The 19,000-nt window shown below is 42.5% G+C and overlaps 2 protein-coding genes across 3 annotated transcripts in view; one reads left to right on the top strand and one right to left on the bottom strand.

The window, feature by feature from the left end:
* Positions 1 to 7,583, top strand: part of B3GAT2 (beta-1,3-glucuronyltransferase 2) — a 272,339-nt gene extending 264,756 nt beyond the window's left edge. The window contains exons 3-4 of the mRNA XM_044290201.1: positions 6,586 to 6,734; positions 7,497 to 7,583. Of these exons, the coding sequence (XP_044146136.1) occupies positions 6,586 to 6,734; positions 7,497 to 7,583 (236 nt within the window). The remainder of the gene's footprint in view (positions 1 to 6,585; positions 6,735 to 7,496) is intronic.
* SMAP1 (small ArfGAP 1) overlaps positions 6,742 to 19,000 on the bottom strand; it is a 217,423-nt gene continuing 205,164 nt past the window's right edge. For both annotated transcript variants that reach the window (XM_044290199.1, XM_044290200.1), the window contains one exon: positions 6,742 to 8,936. In XM_044290199.1, coding sequence (XP_044146134.1) covers positions 8,799 to 8,936 — 138 coding nt within the window. In that variant the 3' untranslated portion in view covers positions 6,742 to 8,798. The remainder of the gene's footprint in view (positions 8,937 to 19,000) is intronic.

Below are 19,000 nucleotides of genomic sequence, written 5' to 3'. Positions count from 1 at the left end.
CCGCTCGCCTCCGCACGGACAGGCGGACAGCTGAACGCTGCTTGCAGCGTTCGGGTGTCCGCCTGGCCGTGCGGATCCGTCCAGACTTACAATGTAAGTCAATGGGGACGGATCCGTTTGAAGATGCCACAATATGGCTCAATCTTCAGGCGGATCCGTCCCCCATTGACTTTACATTGAAAGTCTGAACGGATCCGTACGAGGCTATTTTCACACTTAGCTGTTATATGCTAAAAATAATGCAGACGGATCCGTTCTGAACGGAGCCTCCGTCTGCATTATTATGATCGGATCCGTTCAGAACGGATCCGATCGAACGCTAGTGTGAAAGTAGCCTAACAGGTAACTACTGTTCATATAGATGTTGTAAAGCATCTTGCCAAATACTGTTAACAAGAGCTTAGGTAACAGATGCCCCCATAATCATGAACAGAACATAAAAAAAAAAAAGAGAAAAAATGATAATTTATCAATATCATTTAATAAGTAAAAAAGTGATACATTCCCTTTCTGCCTTAGATGAAGACCTATGAAAAAAAAACATTGTGACTGTAAAGGACAACATCAGGGCCTGAGGGGGTGATGCTTAACTCTGAATCTGCTTGGAGGTCTTCAAATCCCATTGTCTAAGCATGACACAGAACACCAGTTGTGCCGCAGGGTTTTTATGAATACATTTTTTTTTTTTTTACATCGTATATTTTAACTATATTGTTTGAGATGTTATTTTTTTTTTAGATCATGGAATACCAACATTTATTCTTTAATGGGATTTATTTGAGAAGAAGTGTTTACTCTAAAGTCTAATGGAAAAACGTTCTACTTTGTTTTGTATTTTTACTAGATTCTCCACTTAAAGACATAAAAGATTAAAGAGATAGATGTGTCTATTCTTACTGCTTCCTCAATTGTGGGAGCAGTTAAGCCTGTCACTGAAATAGTAAATTACTGCTTAAAAAAAAAAACTTTAATTGTATTCATTAAAATATCACATGAAATAAACTATAAATCCAGATACTATATGAGACTTAGGACTAATCCAACAATGGTAGATATTAATACTTTTTCCACATTAGTGGTTACTCATGATACAGTTGACCTCCATGAGTAGGGCCCAAGACGATCTCTTATTCTCTCCTAATGGTAGACAAATGTAGATGACAGCTGTGCTGTGCTTTATACTTTCTTGTTCATCCAGAAGAGTAGAAATAATTCGGATTTTAGGCAGTAGGGGAACTGTCCCTAATGATCTACGCTTTCCCTCACTTATAGTAGGGGCGGCCTCACTTATCGGTGGCTGCACCCCGTTATACTGGTCCCTTCCTTATATTACCCCAAATACAAGAACACTGCCTTGATGCAAAAATATTTCATATCGATGCCTGACAGTCCTGTGTAGGGAATCAGATCTAAGTCACAGTCGAGGTAAATGTTGAAAAAGATGCTAGTCCCAAGTTAAAGGGCTTCTGTCACCCCACTAAAGTGATTTTTTTTTTTTTGGGCTAGTGAAATTAGTTATATTGCGATATATCACAATATAATTGTGTTACTTACTTTGATCCAGCAGTTTCTTCCAAAACGAAGTTTTATAATATGTAAATTCGGTCTCTAACAGCAAGTAGGGCGGCTACTTGCTGCTAGCTGCTGCAGAAATCCGCCCCCTCGTCGTGTTGATTGACAGGGCCAGCCGGGATCTCCTCCTCCGGCCAGCCCTGTCGGCATTTCAAAAATCGCGCGCCTCTGTTGATTCGGCGCAGGCGCTCTGAGATGAGGAGGCTCGTCTCCTCAGCACTCCCTCAGTGCGCCTGCGCCGATGACGTCTTCTATTTCGGTGATGTCATCGGCGCAGGCGCACTGAGGGAGTGCTGAGGAGACGAGCCTCCTCATCTCAGAGCGCCTGCGCCGAATCAACAGAGGCGCGCGATTTTTGAAATGCCGACAGGGCTGGCCGGAGGAGGAGATCCCGGCTGGCCCTGTCAATCAACACGACGAGGGGGCGGATTTCTGCAGCAGCTAGCAGCAAGTAGCCGCCCTACTTGCTGTTAGAGACCGAATTTACATATTATAAAACTTCGTTTTGGAAGAAACTGCTGGATCAAAGTAAGTAACACAATTATATTGTGATATATCGCAATATAACTAATTTCACCAGCCCAAAAAAAAAAAAAATCACTTTAGTGGGGTGACAGAAGCCCTTTAAATAAAAATGATGGTCCAGACGCGTTTCCCCCATCCAGGTGATAAGGGTTCAATCAGAGGACTCTCTTTCAGTGGCACAATGGCAGTATGATGATGGAGGGTGCCAGCAGATACATGGTGTGCAGTTAAGCCTAGCAGCATTCATACATTAAATGGATACTCACCGCTTTTGAGCAGTTCAGACACAAGATACCTACAGAATGTCTCTCGATCGCCTCATACATATGCATGCTGAGCCAAGCATGTACAGTATGTGTGGTGAATGGAAGAGGAAAAAGGTATTGCCAGACACCTTTAGCAAACAGCTCATCTTCTGGCTCAAAACAAAAGAATTGGTCATATTGAAGCCCAACATGCCAGAGCCATCTTTCTCCCACGTTCTGCCATTATAAAAAGTTGGTCAGTTTGGACAACATAAATCTAATGTTTAGGGACAACTTTGTAGTTCAAAAGCCACAAATTGGGAAACACAGGTGTTAAGTCATGTATTCGCCTTCGAACTAGCTATCCTTTAAAGTGGGCACATAACAGTAAGGCTAGGGGTTTAAATCCACATGTTGGGAAGTATACATCAGGAGCACCCCCAAGTATCGTACCTCCAATGGAAGTCTGTAGCATATCCCAACTGTATAAGCATCCAATCAGATATGTTGTGACTGCTCGTCACAGGCAGGAGACTATCCTTTGAACAGTTCAGGCTTTTGGTTGCACTGTAGGTGTATGTAATGACACCCGGCAAGAGTACAGCCATGAAAAGGGTGCTGCAAGGAACAACCATGAATAGGAGGGGAAGAGGAAGTGGACCTACTGTATCTTCTGCAAAACTGAGGCAGGCAGCATTAGAATCTACCCAGGAAAGGGAGAGATCAACAGCTGCAGACTGGCTTTGAAGGAGATACATTTTGCAGACAATGTTTCTTTAGTTCAGATTGACGCTTGAGCTGCTGTGGATCTGTCCTTTCCAGCCTGCACAGCACCACCCTGCCCCTTCACAGGTGCCTGCAGTAAAAACCCCATGAAGAAAACAGTCTTCCTGGGAGACACTTGTTATAAGCCATGAAGAAGAAAAGGCTGCAACTGGACACCATAGACAAGGCAACCAGGCTGTGAGGTTTGACTCCTTGTCCTATCTTCTACTGTGCTGTATAGCCCCCACATTGCAAGGGGAAGGGGAGGGCTGAGGCAGCAGTCACTCTAAAACACCCTAAGAGCTCTGGCAACTGTGAAAAGTACCCTGCCCAGTGAAGCTCCAGTTAACTTTCCATATCTTTACAACTACATCACTATAGCTTAGTATATGCTTAAATGGGTTCTGTAGGTTGTTTAAACTGATGATCTATCCTCTGGATAGATCATCAGCATCTGATTAGCGGGGGTCCGACACCTGGGACCCCTGCCGATCAGCTGTTTAAGAAGGCAGTGGCGCTCCAGGTGTCGGACTCCCGCCGATCAGATGCTGATGATCTATCTAGAAGATAGATCATCAGTTTAAACAAACTGCAGAACCCCTTTAACGGATGCCTATGACTGATGCCATCAGTGGCCTCTGGCAACCATAGGCTATTATGCTATGGTTGTATGGAATGGCATAGTCTTCTATGCTATTCAATCCTTTTTTACTTGGTGATATACATGTATATCACCTAGATGGAGGCCAATAGGTCAGTCTTTTGGTCTCTGTCTTGCAATGGACCTCTATGGTCATGTTTTGCATGTAAGGAATTTTCCCAATGCATAGAATAAACATAGTAGAAAAGCATGATGGGAGCAGCACCTCAGAATCAAATACTCGTCAACATCTACAAACATGGTATTCTAGACAAAGTCCAGTAGAAAAATAATTGTTGGTAGAAAAACATTTACAATTCAATGTAACTTAAAGGGGCACAGCATACATAGAGTCTATATATGCTCGGAGGAAAGTTTGGAGATTAATTTCAACAAATATCAGCATTCCCTTGATTGAAGGTTGATAAGTGTTTAGAACTATAAGTTAGTTTGTCGTGTAAATTAAGTTATAGGAAACCTCAAGAGTAGGAAGACATAACTAAATTGAATAACAGATTTGAATTTACACGAAACACTGATATTTACTAACTCAAAGCCTACCTGAGTTTAACAGGAAAAAAGTTTGGGCAATGGCTGTGCTTCTTTGTACAATCATAATTGTGAAAGAGCAGTTAGGTTTGGACTTTCCTAAAGTCTCTTTCAGTCGTATTGTTACCTGTTTCAGCTGGGCAGCAAGATGCAAGTCTCTCAGAATCAGAAAGTCTCCCTTCTGCCAGTACTGTATGCAATGACCTCACTCCCCACTATGTTTGCTTTCCTCTATGGAGCTCAGAAAGCCGATAAGGAAGGAGAGATTAGACTTAGGCCCCATGCACACGGCCGTGTTTCACAGCCGTGTGCGGGCCGTGGAACCGCGGCCTGGATCCCTCCTGAGAGCAGGAGCGCACGGCGTCACTGGTTGCTATGACGCCGTGCGCTCCCTGCTGCCGCCGCAATACAGTAATACACTGGTATGATCTATACCAGTGTATTACTGTACTGTGCCGGCAGCAGGGAGCGCACGGCGTCATAGCAACCAGTGACGCCGTGCGCTCCTGCTCTCAGGAGGGATCCAGGCCGCGGTTCCACGGCCCGCACACGGCTGTGAAACACGGCCGTGTGCATGGGGCCTTACAGACACACAGCTCTTATGTCTCAGCTCTTCAAAAGCAGTGCTTCTATCGGGCTAAGGAGCTCAACTATCTCGGACAAGCCCCTGCTTCTTCTCAGCTGTGTTCTGAGTCTCTGTTACAAGGGACAGATCTTGCCTAAGGGCTCACGAACAAGAAAGTGTGCTGCCTATGCGTTGGGGACCAATGCATGGGCACGGACTCTGTGGCCCGCGCTGATGGATGCAGACTCATTCAACTTGAATGGGTCCACGATCTGGCCTTTCTGCAAAAAATACAGCATGTTCCATTTCTTTTGGAGTGTGGAGGCATGGACGAAATGTCACGAAAGAGCTCTGTAGTGCTTCTGTGGCCTTCCGCTCTGTATCTTCCAGATTTTGGACCCATTTCAAGGAATGGGTTCGCATCTGTGATACGGTGCGCGCACGGCAGGTGCCAATGTATTGCGGATCCGCTCTTTGCAGGCTGCAATATTCAGCACGGCCAACACATGTTCATATCCATGGGCCGTAACAGGTAGTGGATTGCAGCTTTGGTGTAAGTGAGACCGCTAGAGGCCATGACGTTACAGCTTTTTCAGGTGGATGCAGGCACATTTTTTAAATTAATCAATATAAAAACTTGCTATTGACACCATTTCTCTAGTAAATTAAATTATATTGTGTGAAAGTATAGTGATTTTTTAAATGAAGGTATGTAGGTATTGCAGTTAGTATGGTGCTTATTCAGTTCTTAAAGGGTTTCTACCACTTGCATATCACATATTTGGTGATCAGACACTAGCGATCCGCTAGTGTCTGATGTAGCTTACAAGCTAATTATTACCTTAATCCGTTCGGCCCATACCTCAAAAAAAGCACTTATATCTTTATGCAAATGAGCCTCTAGGTGCTATGCAGGCGTTTTTCCAGCACCTAGAGGCTCCGTCTACCTTGCAGTTTGCCGCCCAGCGCCTCGCTCCAGCACGCCCATCTTCAACTCTATTCGATCCTCCCCCTGCTTCTGCCTTCCGAAATCTCGCGCCTGCGCCGTTCGTCGCGGCATTCGGCGCAGGCGCAGTCAATGTCTGACCGCTCCGTGCTCAGACATTTCCACTGCGCCTGCGCCGATGACATCGGCGCAGGCGCAGTGGAAATGTCTGAGCACGGAGCGGTCAGACATTGACTGCGCCGAATGCCTCCGAATGCCGCGACGAACGGCGCAGGCGCGGGATTTCTGAAGGCTGAAGCAGGGGGAGGATCGAATACGGTAAGAGATGGGCGTGCTGGAGCGAGGCGATGGGCGGCAAACTGCAAGGTAGACGGAGCCTCTAGGTGCTGGAAAAACGCCTGCATAGCACCTAGAGGCTCATTTGCATAAAGATATAAGTGCTTTTTTTGAGGTATGGGCCGAACGGATTAAGGTAATAATTAGCTTGTAAGCTACATCAGACACTAGCGGATCGCTAGTGTCTGATCACCAAATATGTGATATGCAAGTGGTAGAAACCCTTTAAGCAGAACTTCTATTTGAAACGACACCAAAATCTTCAGAGAGGACTTCTTGTACCTTCAACCAAGTTGTAAAAACTATGCAGAGCTGACTCTTTAAAATCATAGCAGCAAAAGTAATTTCCCTCTCTTCAGACCTCTTACAATGACACTGAAGGTCTTTTTATTTTCATTTTTTGATCAAATAATAATGTTCAAATCTCTGTGTTCACTTTCAGGGTTTGCTGTGAGTCTTCAAGTGATTCTTTCAAGTCCTAAAGCTGTGTTTAAACGCCGAGGCTCCCAGCCAGGAATGCAGGAATCCGATTTTTTAAAACAGATCACGACAGTACAAGAACTGGAGCCCAAAGCAAACAACTGCACCAAGGTAAAACTGAATTGCAACATTTGAATTTTTATTTTTTTCTGCAGATACCTTGTTCATCATAGTTTATGTAATACTACATCCAATCCATACCTCTAAAAATGACAGAGGGACAAGACATGTAAGAACTGAATCAAGTCATACTTCGAAGAGGAACTGTGCTACTATTCCACTGCTATATATGCACACCAGTTACAACTTCCCAAGAGTCAAGAGAAGCACTGATAATAACAGTGTGTGTGTGAACTCCAGACCGACCTGATGAAATGAAACAAAATTAAAACTAAGAATCTGTTTCTTGGAGATTCTGCTCTAACTATAACTAAAACAAATGGATGAAAAAAATATAAAATTAAAACCTTTAGAAATCAGAAGTAAAAATAATACCAGGTCAATCTGTGGAGCAAGTTACAAGATGATCATTCTGGCTCTAATTTAAAATCAGAAAATTGTCAGTTTTTTTTTGATGGTCTTGAGTATGTATAGAGGTGATGGGACAAAATAAAGTTGTATATCAACCAATGCATTTTGTAACAGGAACCTATAATAGATAAATAAAGAGCACTGACAAGTCCTGATAAAAAAAAGTTCTAGGTGAGATCTCTAATGACCCCTAGGGTAGAGGACCTATTACATAATGCTTCAGAGGAGAAAGTAAACAAGTAAAACATACTCATCCACATAGCTTTATAGAATGGAAGTTTTGTTTCTTTGCAAAAGCAGCATATCACAAGATTATAACTTTTTTGTACAATTTCATTACAGGTTCTTGTGTGGCACACTCGAACAGAAAAGGTCAACCTAGCAAATGAGCCCAAGCGTCTTCAGGATACAATTAAAATTGAGGTATGATCATCAAATGCCATTTTGTAGCGTCCTGGAGAATGAATTACCCATGGATCCATAGCTGTGGACTTCAAGAGATGATGAAGAAGCTGCCATTCTTCAGCTTACCCTGATGATATGTTGGCCTTTAGGTGAAGCCTCAAGTTACAGAGAAGAATCTCAGAATATTTTGGACTTTTTACCACATGTTTCTTTGTATATGGTTTGCATGTTCCATACCACAGTTTTTTTCAACTGGATTTTCAGTAATGCTAAGAGGCATCCCAACAGAGTAACCTGAGGGGTGTTGATCTTTGCCCTACCCAAATGAAAGTAAAGCTTCCATAACACAATATATAGAGGATTCCACTTACGGGAGTACAGCACTCAGTTTAGCCATTATCCATGTCAGTATAAAGTAACATACCCTAGCCCTTTGAGGCTACATGAAATACAAACAATCTGTATGCTTATAGATTAATACACGGAAGGAAACATTTCTTAAATACTAGGCACCTTAAAATGTAAACCCAATTGACATAATCCTGGATGTACTTGCCCTGAAGAAACTGCTACTGTTCACTTCAAGTCAATGAGGGCTGTAAGGAGGGGAGAGAATGCATGCAATGTATCTTCCATGAAAACCCAGTGGTGTATTAAATTGCCTCACAACACATCACAGACCCTCCTGTCCAGGCTTATGTTTCTCTCCGTTATGGTGTTCTTTGTTCAGGACACCATCAACTACATCACAACTATTGATAGATGTACATCCAAAAGATACACAAATGATTCCCAATGATACACTTACAATTTGCATGATTAAATATACTTCAATATGACTACAGTTTCTTCGTAAGGATCACAAGATAAGTAAGGAGGTGGCTGAAGGTGACACTTTGAAAATTTGCAATTACTAACATGATACCCAGTACCCTTAAATAACCCTTTGATATATTTCCTTTAAAACCATTGCACAAAAAAAAAAAAAAAAAACACATTCGTTCAGAAACATTAGTTAAAAATCACAGGTCATGGAAAACTGCTGATATGTAAATGTACCTTCTACTCCATAATATCAAACCCAATTGACTCAAACTGACAAAGGTGAGCAGATAGGCTCATTTTATGGACATTGGGAAGGGAAAGAAGAGTATATACATGTTTAAAACAAGGGGCATGTGTGCATTGAAGCAAGGAATGTCGAGAGGATCCTCTTTATTGTGTGTTTGCTGGCTTCTCTCATTTCCAGAGCTGTGTGCTTAGAGTCTGACCAGCGGCGTTTCCAGACCATCCTGCTCCAACTGTGTTTGCCGGCTGACCAAAAGCCATCACATTGCTTGCACCATTCAGGCTCATCCCACTCATCTGCTGATTCATCTGTGAAGCACAAGAACAAAACACCAAACTTTAACAAAGCACAAGCTATTAGGAAGTCTAATGCATGGTAATGCTATTCCATGAAAGATATTGAGCAGTCAGTCAACCATAACCCATCTGTATAATATCTGTGTTCTATAGCTATACCCTCCTCACAATGTATGGGAAGGAAGACACATTCAAACGTCCATTTCATAGCAACTAACCGACCAGATATTATTACTTCGTCCCACCACATGGATGCAAGACTATTATTTAAATGATCAGAAGATTGACTGGTCAGACTGGCAATATTTCTAACAATCTAACTGTAAACCAGTACGAAGTAGAACAATAAGCTTAAAAAAAAAAAAGAAGGAATAATGGTCCCATAGAGTTCCTACTAGTCCTACATATGTTTGTCATCTCATTTGCTAAAATAAATTATTCGAAGCACAATCATGTTCTGGTGATACTTTTGGCCTCATCTGCTCCAAAGCTATTTCATTATAAATGTTTTGTGGTACATTCACATGGCAGACATTGACTGTCAATATTCAGTGCATACTCTGCGGCAGAAATTTCTGCAGTTGTTTACTTTAGATGTCGCAGTCGTGCTCACAGCTTGGATCCACTGAATGGAACTAAACCGCAAGTGGACATCCGCCATGGGTTCAAGTGGTGTCTGTCCAGACACTGTGCCAAGAAGACACACCTCTTTTTGGCATGGTCGTGGCTTCAAACCAACAGCTGCATGAACTGCAGCAATGCCTCCCAGAGTCCATGCCAACCTTCTGGATGCAAAAACTGCCATGTGAAAGGGCTTTTAGGGTGCATTCCAATACTGTGTTTTAAGCATAACTTGGGGCTATTCACCTCAGTCAAGTTCATTGGGAGTAACGTAGCACAATATATCTTTGGACCATTTTTTTACACCTACAGTACTTTGACAGCTGTGAAAGTGACTATATACAGTACAGACCAAAAGTTTGGACACACCTCATTCAAAGAGTTTTCTTTATTTTCATGACTATGAAAATTGTAGATTCACACTGAAGGCATCAAAACTATGAATTAACACAAATGCGGAATTATATACTTATCAAAAAAGTATGAAACAACTGAAAATATGTCATATTCTAGGTTCTTCAAAGTAGCCACCTTTTGCTTTTAATACTGCTTTGCACACTCTTTGCATTCTCTTGATGAGCTTCAAGAGGTAGTCACCTGAAATGGTTTTCACTTCACAGGTGTGCCCTTGTCAGGTTTAATAAGTGGGATTTCTTGCCTTATAAATGGGGTTGGGACCATCAGTTGTGTTGGGTAGAAGTCAGGTGGATACACAGCTGATAGTCCTACTGAATAGACTGTTAGAATTTGTATTATGGCAAGAAAAAAAGCAGCTAAGTAAAGAAAAATGAGTGGCCATCATTACTTTAAGAAATGAAGGTCAGTCAGTCTGACAAATTGGGAAAACTTTGAAAGTGTCCCCAAGTGCAGTCACAAAAACCATCAAGCGCTACAAAGAAACTGGCTCACATGCGGACCGCCCCAGGAAAGGAAGACCAAGAGTCACCTCTTCTGCGGAGGATAAGTTCATCTGAGTCGCCAGCCTCAAAAATCGCAGGTTAACAGCAGCTCAGATTAGAGACCAGGTCAATGCCACACAGAGTTCTAGCAGCAGACACATCTCTAGAACAACTGTTAAGAGGAGACTGTGTGAATCAGGCCTTCGTGGTAGAATATCTGCTAGGAAACCACTGCTAAGGACAGGCAACAAGCAGAAGAGACTTGTTTGGGCTAAAGAACACAAGGAATGGACATTAGACCAGTGGAAATCTGTGCTTTGGTCTGACGAGTCCAAATTTGGGATCTTTGGTTCCAACCACCGTGTCTTTGTGCGACGCAGAAAAGGTGAACGGATGGACTCTACATGCCTGGTTCCCACCGTGAAGCATGGAGGAGGAGGTGTGATGGTGTGGTGGTGCTTTGCTGGTGACACTGTTGGGGATTTATTCAAAATTGAAGGCATACTGAACCAGCATGGCTACCACAGCATCTTGCAGCGGCATGCTATTCCATCCGGTTTGCGTTTAGTTGTACCATCATTTATTTTTCAACAGGACAATGACCCCAAACACACCTCCAGGCTGTGTAAGAACTATTTGACCATGAAGGAGAGTGATGGGGTGCTGCGCCAGATGACCTGGCCTCCACAGTCACCGGACATGAAGTCAATCTAGATGGTTTGGGGTGAGCTGGACCGCAAAAGGGCCAACAAGTGCTAAGCATCTCTGGGAACTCCTTCAAGACTGTTGGAAGACCATTTCAGGTGACTACCTCTTGAAGCTCATCAAGAGAATGCCAAGAGTGTGCAAAGCAGTAATCAAAGCAAAAAGGTGGCTACTTTGAAGAACCTAGAATATGACATTTTCTGTTTCATACTTTTTTGATAAGTATATAATTCCACATGTGTTAATTCATAGTTTGATGCCTTCAGTATGAATCTACAATTTTCATAGTCATGAAAATAAAGAAAACTCTTTGAATGAGAAGGTGTGTCCACACTTTTGGTCTGTACTGTATGTTGGCATGGCTACAAGGATTTGTAAAATTCTTTAGTGGTTTACCAGGAGTTAAATACTTAGGGTAGGCTAACAACATCTGATAAGTGGGGATTTTACTCCTGGCACCCCCCACTGAAGAGACAGTGGTGCTCCGGCGAGTGCTGCAGCCTCCTCACAGCATACCAAGTACAAACTTGTAGATTGTAAGACATTGCAGGTAAGTCCTCTCTCCTTCTGTACCAGTTTGTAACTTGTCTTGTTCATGCTTATTGTACTTGTTTATTATGTATGTGTACCCCTTTTCATATGCAAAGTGCCATGGAATGAATAGTGTAATAATAATAATAATAATAATAATATTTATAATAATACATTGTATGGTAGCTGTGATTGGTAATGCAGCCCAGGCCCATTCACTTGAATGGGACGGAGCTGCATATAAGCCATGTGACCAATGACCTTAACTTCACTGACCTAGGAACACCACAACACTGTGGTCTTTTCAAACAGCTGATCGCCAAGGATATCCAGAGTCAGATCTTTACCATCAGATATTGATGACCTATCCTGAGGATAGCCCATCAATATTAAGCTACTGGAAAACTCATTTAAAATAATTAAAAAGATGTGCATCATAACTGGTACAAAAAATGAAATATGCCATATGGTGGAGTAAGGAAGAGGGAAGTGCTTAAAATGACACCAAATACATTATACACTATTGCCATTTTGATAAATTAGAAAACAAATATTACGCTTACCGGTAATTGTTTTTCTTGAAACCCATGATTGCACCCATGCAACTAGGACCTCCCATCCAGGACAGGAAACCATAAGAGATAAAATGGTTCACACCCCCACCACACCTCAGTGATTCTAATAAACAGACCTCCGGAGGCGTGCCAAGCACCAAGAAAAAGAAGGTTGAAAACAGAAACCAACACACAAAGTGGCAAAGAAGAAAACCAATCTGGTAAGTTATATCCTTCTAATAGCTTCTCTAGGAGAGGGAGAGAGGGAGAGAGAGGGAGAGGGAGAGGGATTTTTTTTGGGGTGTGCCAACATGGGTTTCAAGAAAAATAATTACCGGTAAGAATAGCTGAATAAGGAGATTCTCGTCTATTCTCCAAGATGATGTGGAGTCTAGGTAAAAAATTAAACACCTTCTGACGTCAAGGCAATGGAATTTCTCTTACAACAGATTAGTTGGATTTGGACAGAAGGAGGGTAGAATCACATGCTGACTTCTATGAAAATCTGAAAGCCTGAATTTATTAAACTCGTCTAGCAGATGTTATAGCTAAAAGGAAGGCCATTTTGAAAGTAAGCATTTTAACAGTTAACTGTTCAAATGGCTTTTGAGATGGGCCGAAAGGACAGTATTTAAATCCCAGGGGGGAGACAAGGGTCTTAAAGAAGGGTGCATTCTTGATGCTAATCCATTGATGATCTGCTAATCTGGAATCAAATAAATAATTCAAAGCAGCTACCTGGACTTTTAATGTAGAGGCTTTAAGATTTTTGTCTAGCCCTGCTTGGTATTTCGGAGAGACTTACAGGGGTTTGAGCTATGTACTAAGAAGGCTGAAAAAAAACCATTCCAAAGTTTTTTTTATATCTTATTGAGGTAACCACCTTCCTACTCTTCAGCACAGTGGAGACTACATTGGCGGATAATCCTCTTCTAGACCAAACTTCCCTTTCAAAATCCACACCGAAAGATGGAGAATTTCTGGGTTGGGATGGACTAGCGGACCCTGGTAAAGGTGATCCTCCTTCAGTAAAAGAGTCCACTGAACCTTTATTGCCATCCTTAGCAGACTGGAGTACCAGGACATCTTTGGCAACATTGGGGCTACCAGGATAACCGAGGCCCCCTCTCTTTCTATTTTCTTCACTACCTGGGGAATAAGGCAAAATGGAGGGAAGGCATACCCTAATTCCTGGCTCTAGTCTATTGCTAACAGGCTGTCCAAATAGTTGAGCGAGAAGAACCTCTCTACTATTCTGTTGGCTCTTGAGGCAAAAAGGTCCACTGTGGGAAGACCGTACTTCTGGACTATTTGCAAAAAGATGTCTTTGTTTAGACACCATTCCCCTTGTTTAAAGGGGACTCGACTTAGGAAGTCTGCTATGACGTTTTCCTTCCCCTTCAGATGCAATGCTGACAGAAAAAGCCTTCTCTCCTCCACTATATAAAAGATTTTCTGACATAGAAGTAAAAGGGAAGGGACTCTCGTTCCCCCTTGACGGTTTATGTAGGCCACTGCCGTAGAATTGTCGGAATAAAAGACAATCTTCCTGTGTTTTACCTCTGGTATAGCCAACTTCAGTGCCATCTCTACTGTCTTTAACTCCTTGAAATTGGAGGATGCTTTTCTCGTGTTCAAGTCCCATCTCCCCTGCCAGCACCTGCTTTGGGAGTGGGCCTCCCAACCCCAAGGGCTGGCGCCTGTGGTAATTATAGCTGGGTCCAGAAACTTCCATGGAACCCCTGCGGATAGATTCTCCAGAATTGTCCACCACAACAGGGAGAGTCTTGTCTTTGAAGAAAGGTGGAAACTTTGATCCAAGGAATTCCATGATTTTATAATGTTTGCCTGAAGCTCTCTGGAGCAGATCTGTGCATAAGGGACTGCTGGAATTGCTGTCATCTGCCCGAGGGCTGCCGATGCTTCCCTGAAAGTACACTGGTAAGAAAGGAAGACTGACCATACTTGCTCCCTGATCGACTTCTTCCTTGGAAGTGGAAGAAAACTTCTTTGCAGACGGGAGTCCAGCTGAATTCCTAAGAAAATGCTAACCTGAGAAGAATTCGGGTATGATTTTTCCAGTTTGAAAAATCTAGGATGGAAAATAAAGTGGAGCAGAGGAATTTTATATCCTTTTTTAGTTTCTCTTTTAACTGAGAGACTATTAGAAAATCATCCAGATAAGGCACTAGTGTAATTCCAGACAGTTATACAAAGGCCGCTACTTCTGCTACTACTTTGGTAAAGACTCTGGGAGCCTGAGAAACCCCAAGGGGCAGTGCTCAGTATTGAAGATGCAGTATATCTCCCCTGACCCAGACTGCTGTTCTTAAAAACTTTAGGGAGGAAGCATGGATTGGAACATGGTAATATGCATCTTCCAGATCCAAGCTTGCCATTCAGCAATCCTGGAAGAGGAGATCCACAGTTTATTTTATAGTCTCCATACGAAATCTTTTGTAGACCAGAGATTTGTTGAATTTTTTTAGGTTTAAAAATCACTCTAAATGTTCCATTAGTTTTTTTTTTGTTTTTTTATTTTATACCAAAAATAGACGGGAATAAAACCCTTTCCCCATCTCTGTTTCAGGACCCGGACAAACAACTCCTTTGTCCAAGAGGGAGAAAACTTCTAATTCTAAAGCGTTTCTTCTTTCCGGATTTTTGGGACACGCTGTCTGGGCAAAAAAATCTGTTGGATGAGAAAGCAATTGCCACCGGAATCAGTTTTCTGTTACACTTAGGATCCATTTGTTCCAAGAAATGGACCTCCAGGCTGGGAGAAACTGAGATAGTCTTCCCCCCACTTGAGATCTGGCATCATTGTTGTTTGTCCTTGAGCTTGAACAAAAAAAAATAAACAGATCTTCTAGGAAATATTTCCCCATCTCTCCTGTCACTCTGCCTACCCCTTCTTTTAAAAATGGCCTGGGATTTACGAAAAAATGATGTTTTCTGAGAAACCCCTCTTTCTATCTGAGGCCATCTCTAGGATGTCCTCAAGCGAGGAACCAAACAGCCTAGAGAACCCTCACATGGAAGAGAGCAGAGTATAGCTTGGAACCCTCGCCCCCCCTTCCACGATTTAAGCCAGATAGCCCATCTGGCAGCTGCTCTGGTAGAAAAACGGATCGCATCAGTAGAAGCATAAGGCAGGAAATCTGCGGCTTTAGCAAAAGTAGGGAGGGAAGATAGTAATTATTCTCTAGGTACTCTCTCCTTAATATGAACCTCCTGTTGATCTAACCAAAGCCTTAAGGAAACCCAAGAGGCGGCAATGGCCGGCCTAAGACTTGTTGAAGCAGACTCCGAAGCTCGTCTAATATAAACGTATGCCTTTTTATCTAGAGGATCTCCTAAGCAACCTAAATCATCGAAAGGTATAGCCGATTTTTTGGGCTATTTTAGCCATCGGGGCATCTACCGTGGTCGCTCTGTCCCAGACGCCCACTGACGAATCCTCAAAAGGATATTTTCTTTTTACATAATTAGGATATTTTCTTTTTACATAATTAGGAATGAAAAATCAGGATTTTTCCATTCTTTTCTGATAAGGGCTTCCATATTTTTATGAGGGGAGCCCCTCAAAAACCTGGTCAGCAATAGCTGCTTTACATCCTCTAATTGCATGGTGGCTTTAACAGCTTTAAGTAAAGGCTAAGTATCTTCCGGTGGAAAAAGTGCCCTCCCCGCTAAATCCTCATCTGAAGAGAAGAAATCATCTAAGGCCTGGCCGGATTCTCTATCCTCATCCTCCCCAGACATATCCAAATCAGAGTCCTTATTACAGATGGATCTTTCAGGAGACCTTGGGCGACTTCGACCGAGTGCTTTAATAGAAGATTTAACTTCTCACCATACAAAGGCCTTAATATTTTTTAGATAAGCTGTGAGACTCTTCCATAACCAGCTTATCTATACAAGCTTGGCATAGTGGTTTAATATAAGAAGCTGCTAAAGCTACTCTACATCCTCCACATTCTTTATGTTTAGCCTTTTCGGATGATTTCTTTGGTGTTTTTGCTACAATAAAGCAAAAATAACACCCAAAATTAATTAGCAGAGGATAAATCTCACCCATAGTAGAGTCAAGCTTCCTCACTCCTCAGGACCAATATCGGGCTTGTGGGCCTCGAGGGCTCCAGGGGGTCGACGCGTCCTGCATCACCTGGTTCCGACATGCTGGTGGAAACCGAGATCCTGCACAGCACTGTGTGCCAGAAGGCTGGCCGTCTTCTCCTGCTGACGATTTGTAAAGCGCGCCTTGGCTCCTTTTAACCCCTAGGCCCATAATGCCTAATCCAATGAGTGAGAATGCCCACACCCCTTCCGACCCCAGAGATGACATTAATGAGCCGGAAGGGGCCATCCTGGCGCGCAGAACGCAGGAGAAGCGCGCGCCGCCACCTTGGAAGCGAGACATCGGGCATCCCATTGCATTAGATCGGGAGCCGTCTGAACACTGCCACAGCGGCTCCCCACAAAGGCTTGGGAGGAGGCAGGAAGAAGAGCAGGCTCAGGCAGCGGCTCCCCAAGGAGACTGCCGCCACCAGGGATAGGTCCCTTTACGGTATAGTAGACCCGGACCTCCTCAGCCTCCCGAGGTGAGAGACAAAATCACAGCAGGAGCCAGAGCTCCTCAGGTACCACCTATCTGGAGGACAGGAAACCTGAACTGAGGTGTGGTGGGGTGTGTGAACCATTTTATCTCTTCAGGTTTCCGGTCCTGGATGGGAGGTCCTAGTTGCATGGGTGCCATCATGGGTGAGGGGAAAGAACTTGATCCATTTATGCAAACTTATAGGCATTAATGTAAAAAAAAATTGTTCCGATGGTCTTCAAATCTGAGCACATATTCAACAAAGACAACTACCTGGGGATCCTATCACAATATATCAACTAAGAGTAGACCAACACGAAATGTATTCTTTAGCTCAAATACCGTAGCTTTACAATTTGACATATCTAAGAGGTTATTGAATATGACTGGGTCACAAATGAAATGCTACAGTTTTATAGTATGTTTTCTAAAGTGCAACCAAGTGCAAGCTAATACATAGCTTACTAACACTGATCCTGTGCGAGAATGTAGAATTAATGACTAATCATATTTCTGCTGTTATACTGAATAGCAGAGGAACTCGCATCAATGACCATATAATATAGGTGGCAATGACACATCATATAAACATATGGCCTCCACTGAAAATGTGCTAAACCCTCCTCAAAGCAACTGGCTAGTGGTTGGTCAGTTAGCAAAGTCTTATGAATGCAAGACTGATTTGTTGCATCTTGGGCTGAACCACCTCAAGCTGTGCATCAAAGCCTTAATTATTGATGAACTACTCTAGTCAGCAATCAAAGCAATCATCAACCCAAAGCTCAGAAGTGCCAAAACTCTGCAGATCTCCAGTGTCTACGGGCTTGTCTTAACTTCTAGTATGAGAGAACGTACTAGCTAATGGATTACAATACATGTACCAGGAGAACAAAGTGTACAGCAAAAAAGCATGAAGAAAGGCAACTCAAGTGTCTAGATACAGTATGTATATATATATATATATATATATATATATATACACACACACATATATATATATATATATATATATATATATATACACACACATACACACACACACTGAAGACACAATGGTAAGAATGTTAGCAGGATGTACTGGCTTTTCAATTATTTTTAGACGTTCAAGACGATAAGAACCTATGATGTCGGTTGCAAGCCTTTCTGCAGGACTCAGTTTAGCCTTGTGATCTTAGGGGAAAATGAAGTGCAAATACTCTACGGGGTATACTTCGGCTCTGGGCAGCCTATCCGATCTATGTATGGGACTGACCCAAAAGCCTGCTAATCTCACGATACACTACACGTTACCATATGACTGCCATCTTCTAGAAGTGTTATTTGCATGCAATCAGAATATTGAGTAGCCACCCTCTCCTCAATGGTGACACTGGTCTGCATCCTACTCGGAAGTTGTATTTTAACCTTTTTTTCAGAGACATTAGAAATGTTATCATATTGCCTGTGATTTTCCATAAAAGGTAAAAAAAAAACAAAAAAACTGATAACATTGTTTGCATCTAGTTTTATATGGAGGACTTCTATCACAGATTCTTTATAGAATGTTCTGGTCCATATCACAGTACAGTGCAGGAACACACAGAATGCCTATTGGTTCATAATAAAAGACCCATAAAACACCATGTACTGCTGTGAAGGGTCTGGCCATGTGCATGAACCCCAGGAAAAAAGAATCATCTATAACCACATTCCCCATCCATCAACTTCTGATATCAGCTTCGTGAACCAGTGTAAGATATGCAGTTGTACTAATAGTTTTATGGGCCAGATGAGCAGGCAATTATTGGGAATGAGCTATCTGTTCCCAATAGTCGCCTGCTCTTCAAAGCATTTAAATAAAGCGATCACCTCCGCAGGATGGGGATGAGTGATCGCTACTGCCCCAAGCAGATTCTTTGTTTCTGGGCAACAGATCCCTGTTTATACAGCATGATCTGCCCAGAAATTAAAGAGGCATTTGCTTATTCATCTGGGGACTGGCGGTACCTTTAACTGCACCGATTATTGGGAAGTAGCGTTTATACAACCATTAGTTCCTGACAATCATCCTTTGTACAAAGACCTTTGGGTCATAATGTAGTATGGGTGCATTATTATATGATAAACGCCATTTCACTGGCAGAAACAGACGCTTTGCCTAGGAGAAAGATTATCAGGGAAATTTTT

This window comes from Bufo gargarizans, chromosome 4 (assembly GCF_014858855.1).
Source record: "Bufo gargarizans isolate SCDJY-AF-19 chromosome 4, ASM1485885v1, whole genome shotgun sequence".
Classification (NCBI taxonomy): domain Eukaryota; kingdom Metazoa; phylum Chordata; class Amphibia; order Anura; family Bufonidae; genus Bufo; species Bufo gargarizans.
The sequence above is the reverse complement of the archived record's forward strand: the minus strand, read 5'-3'. Positions and strand labels throughout refer to the sequence as shown.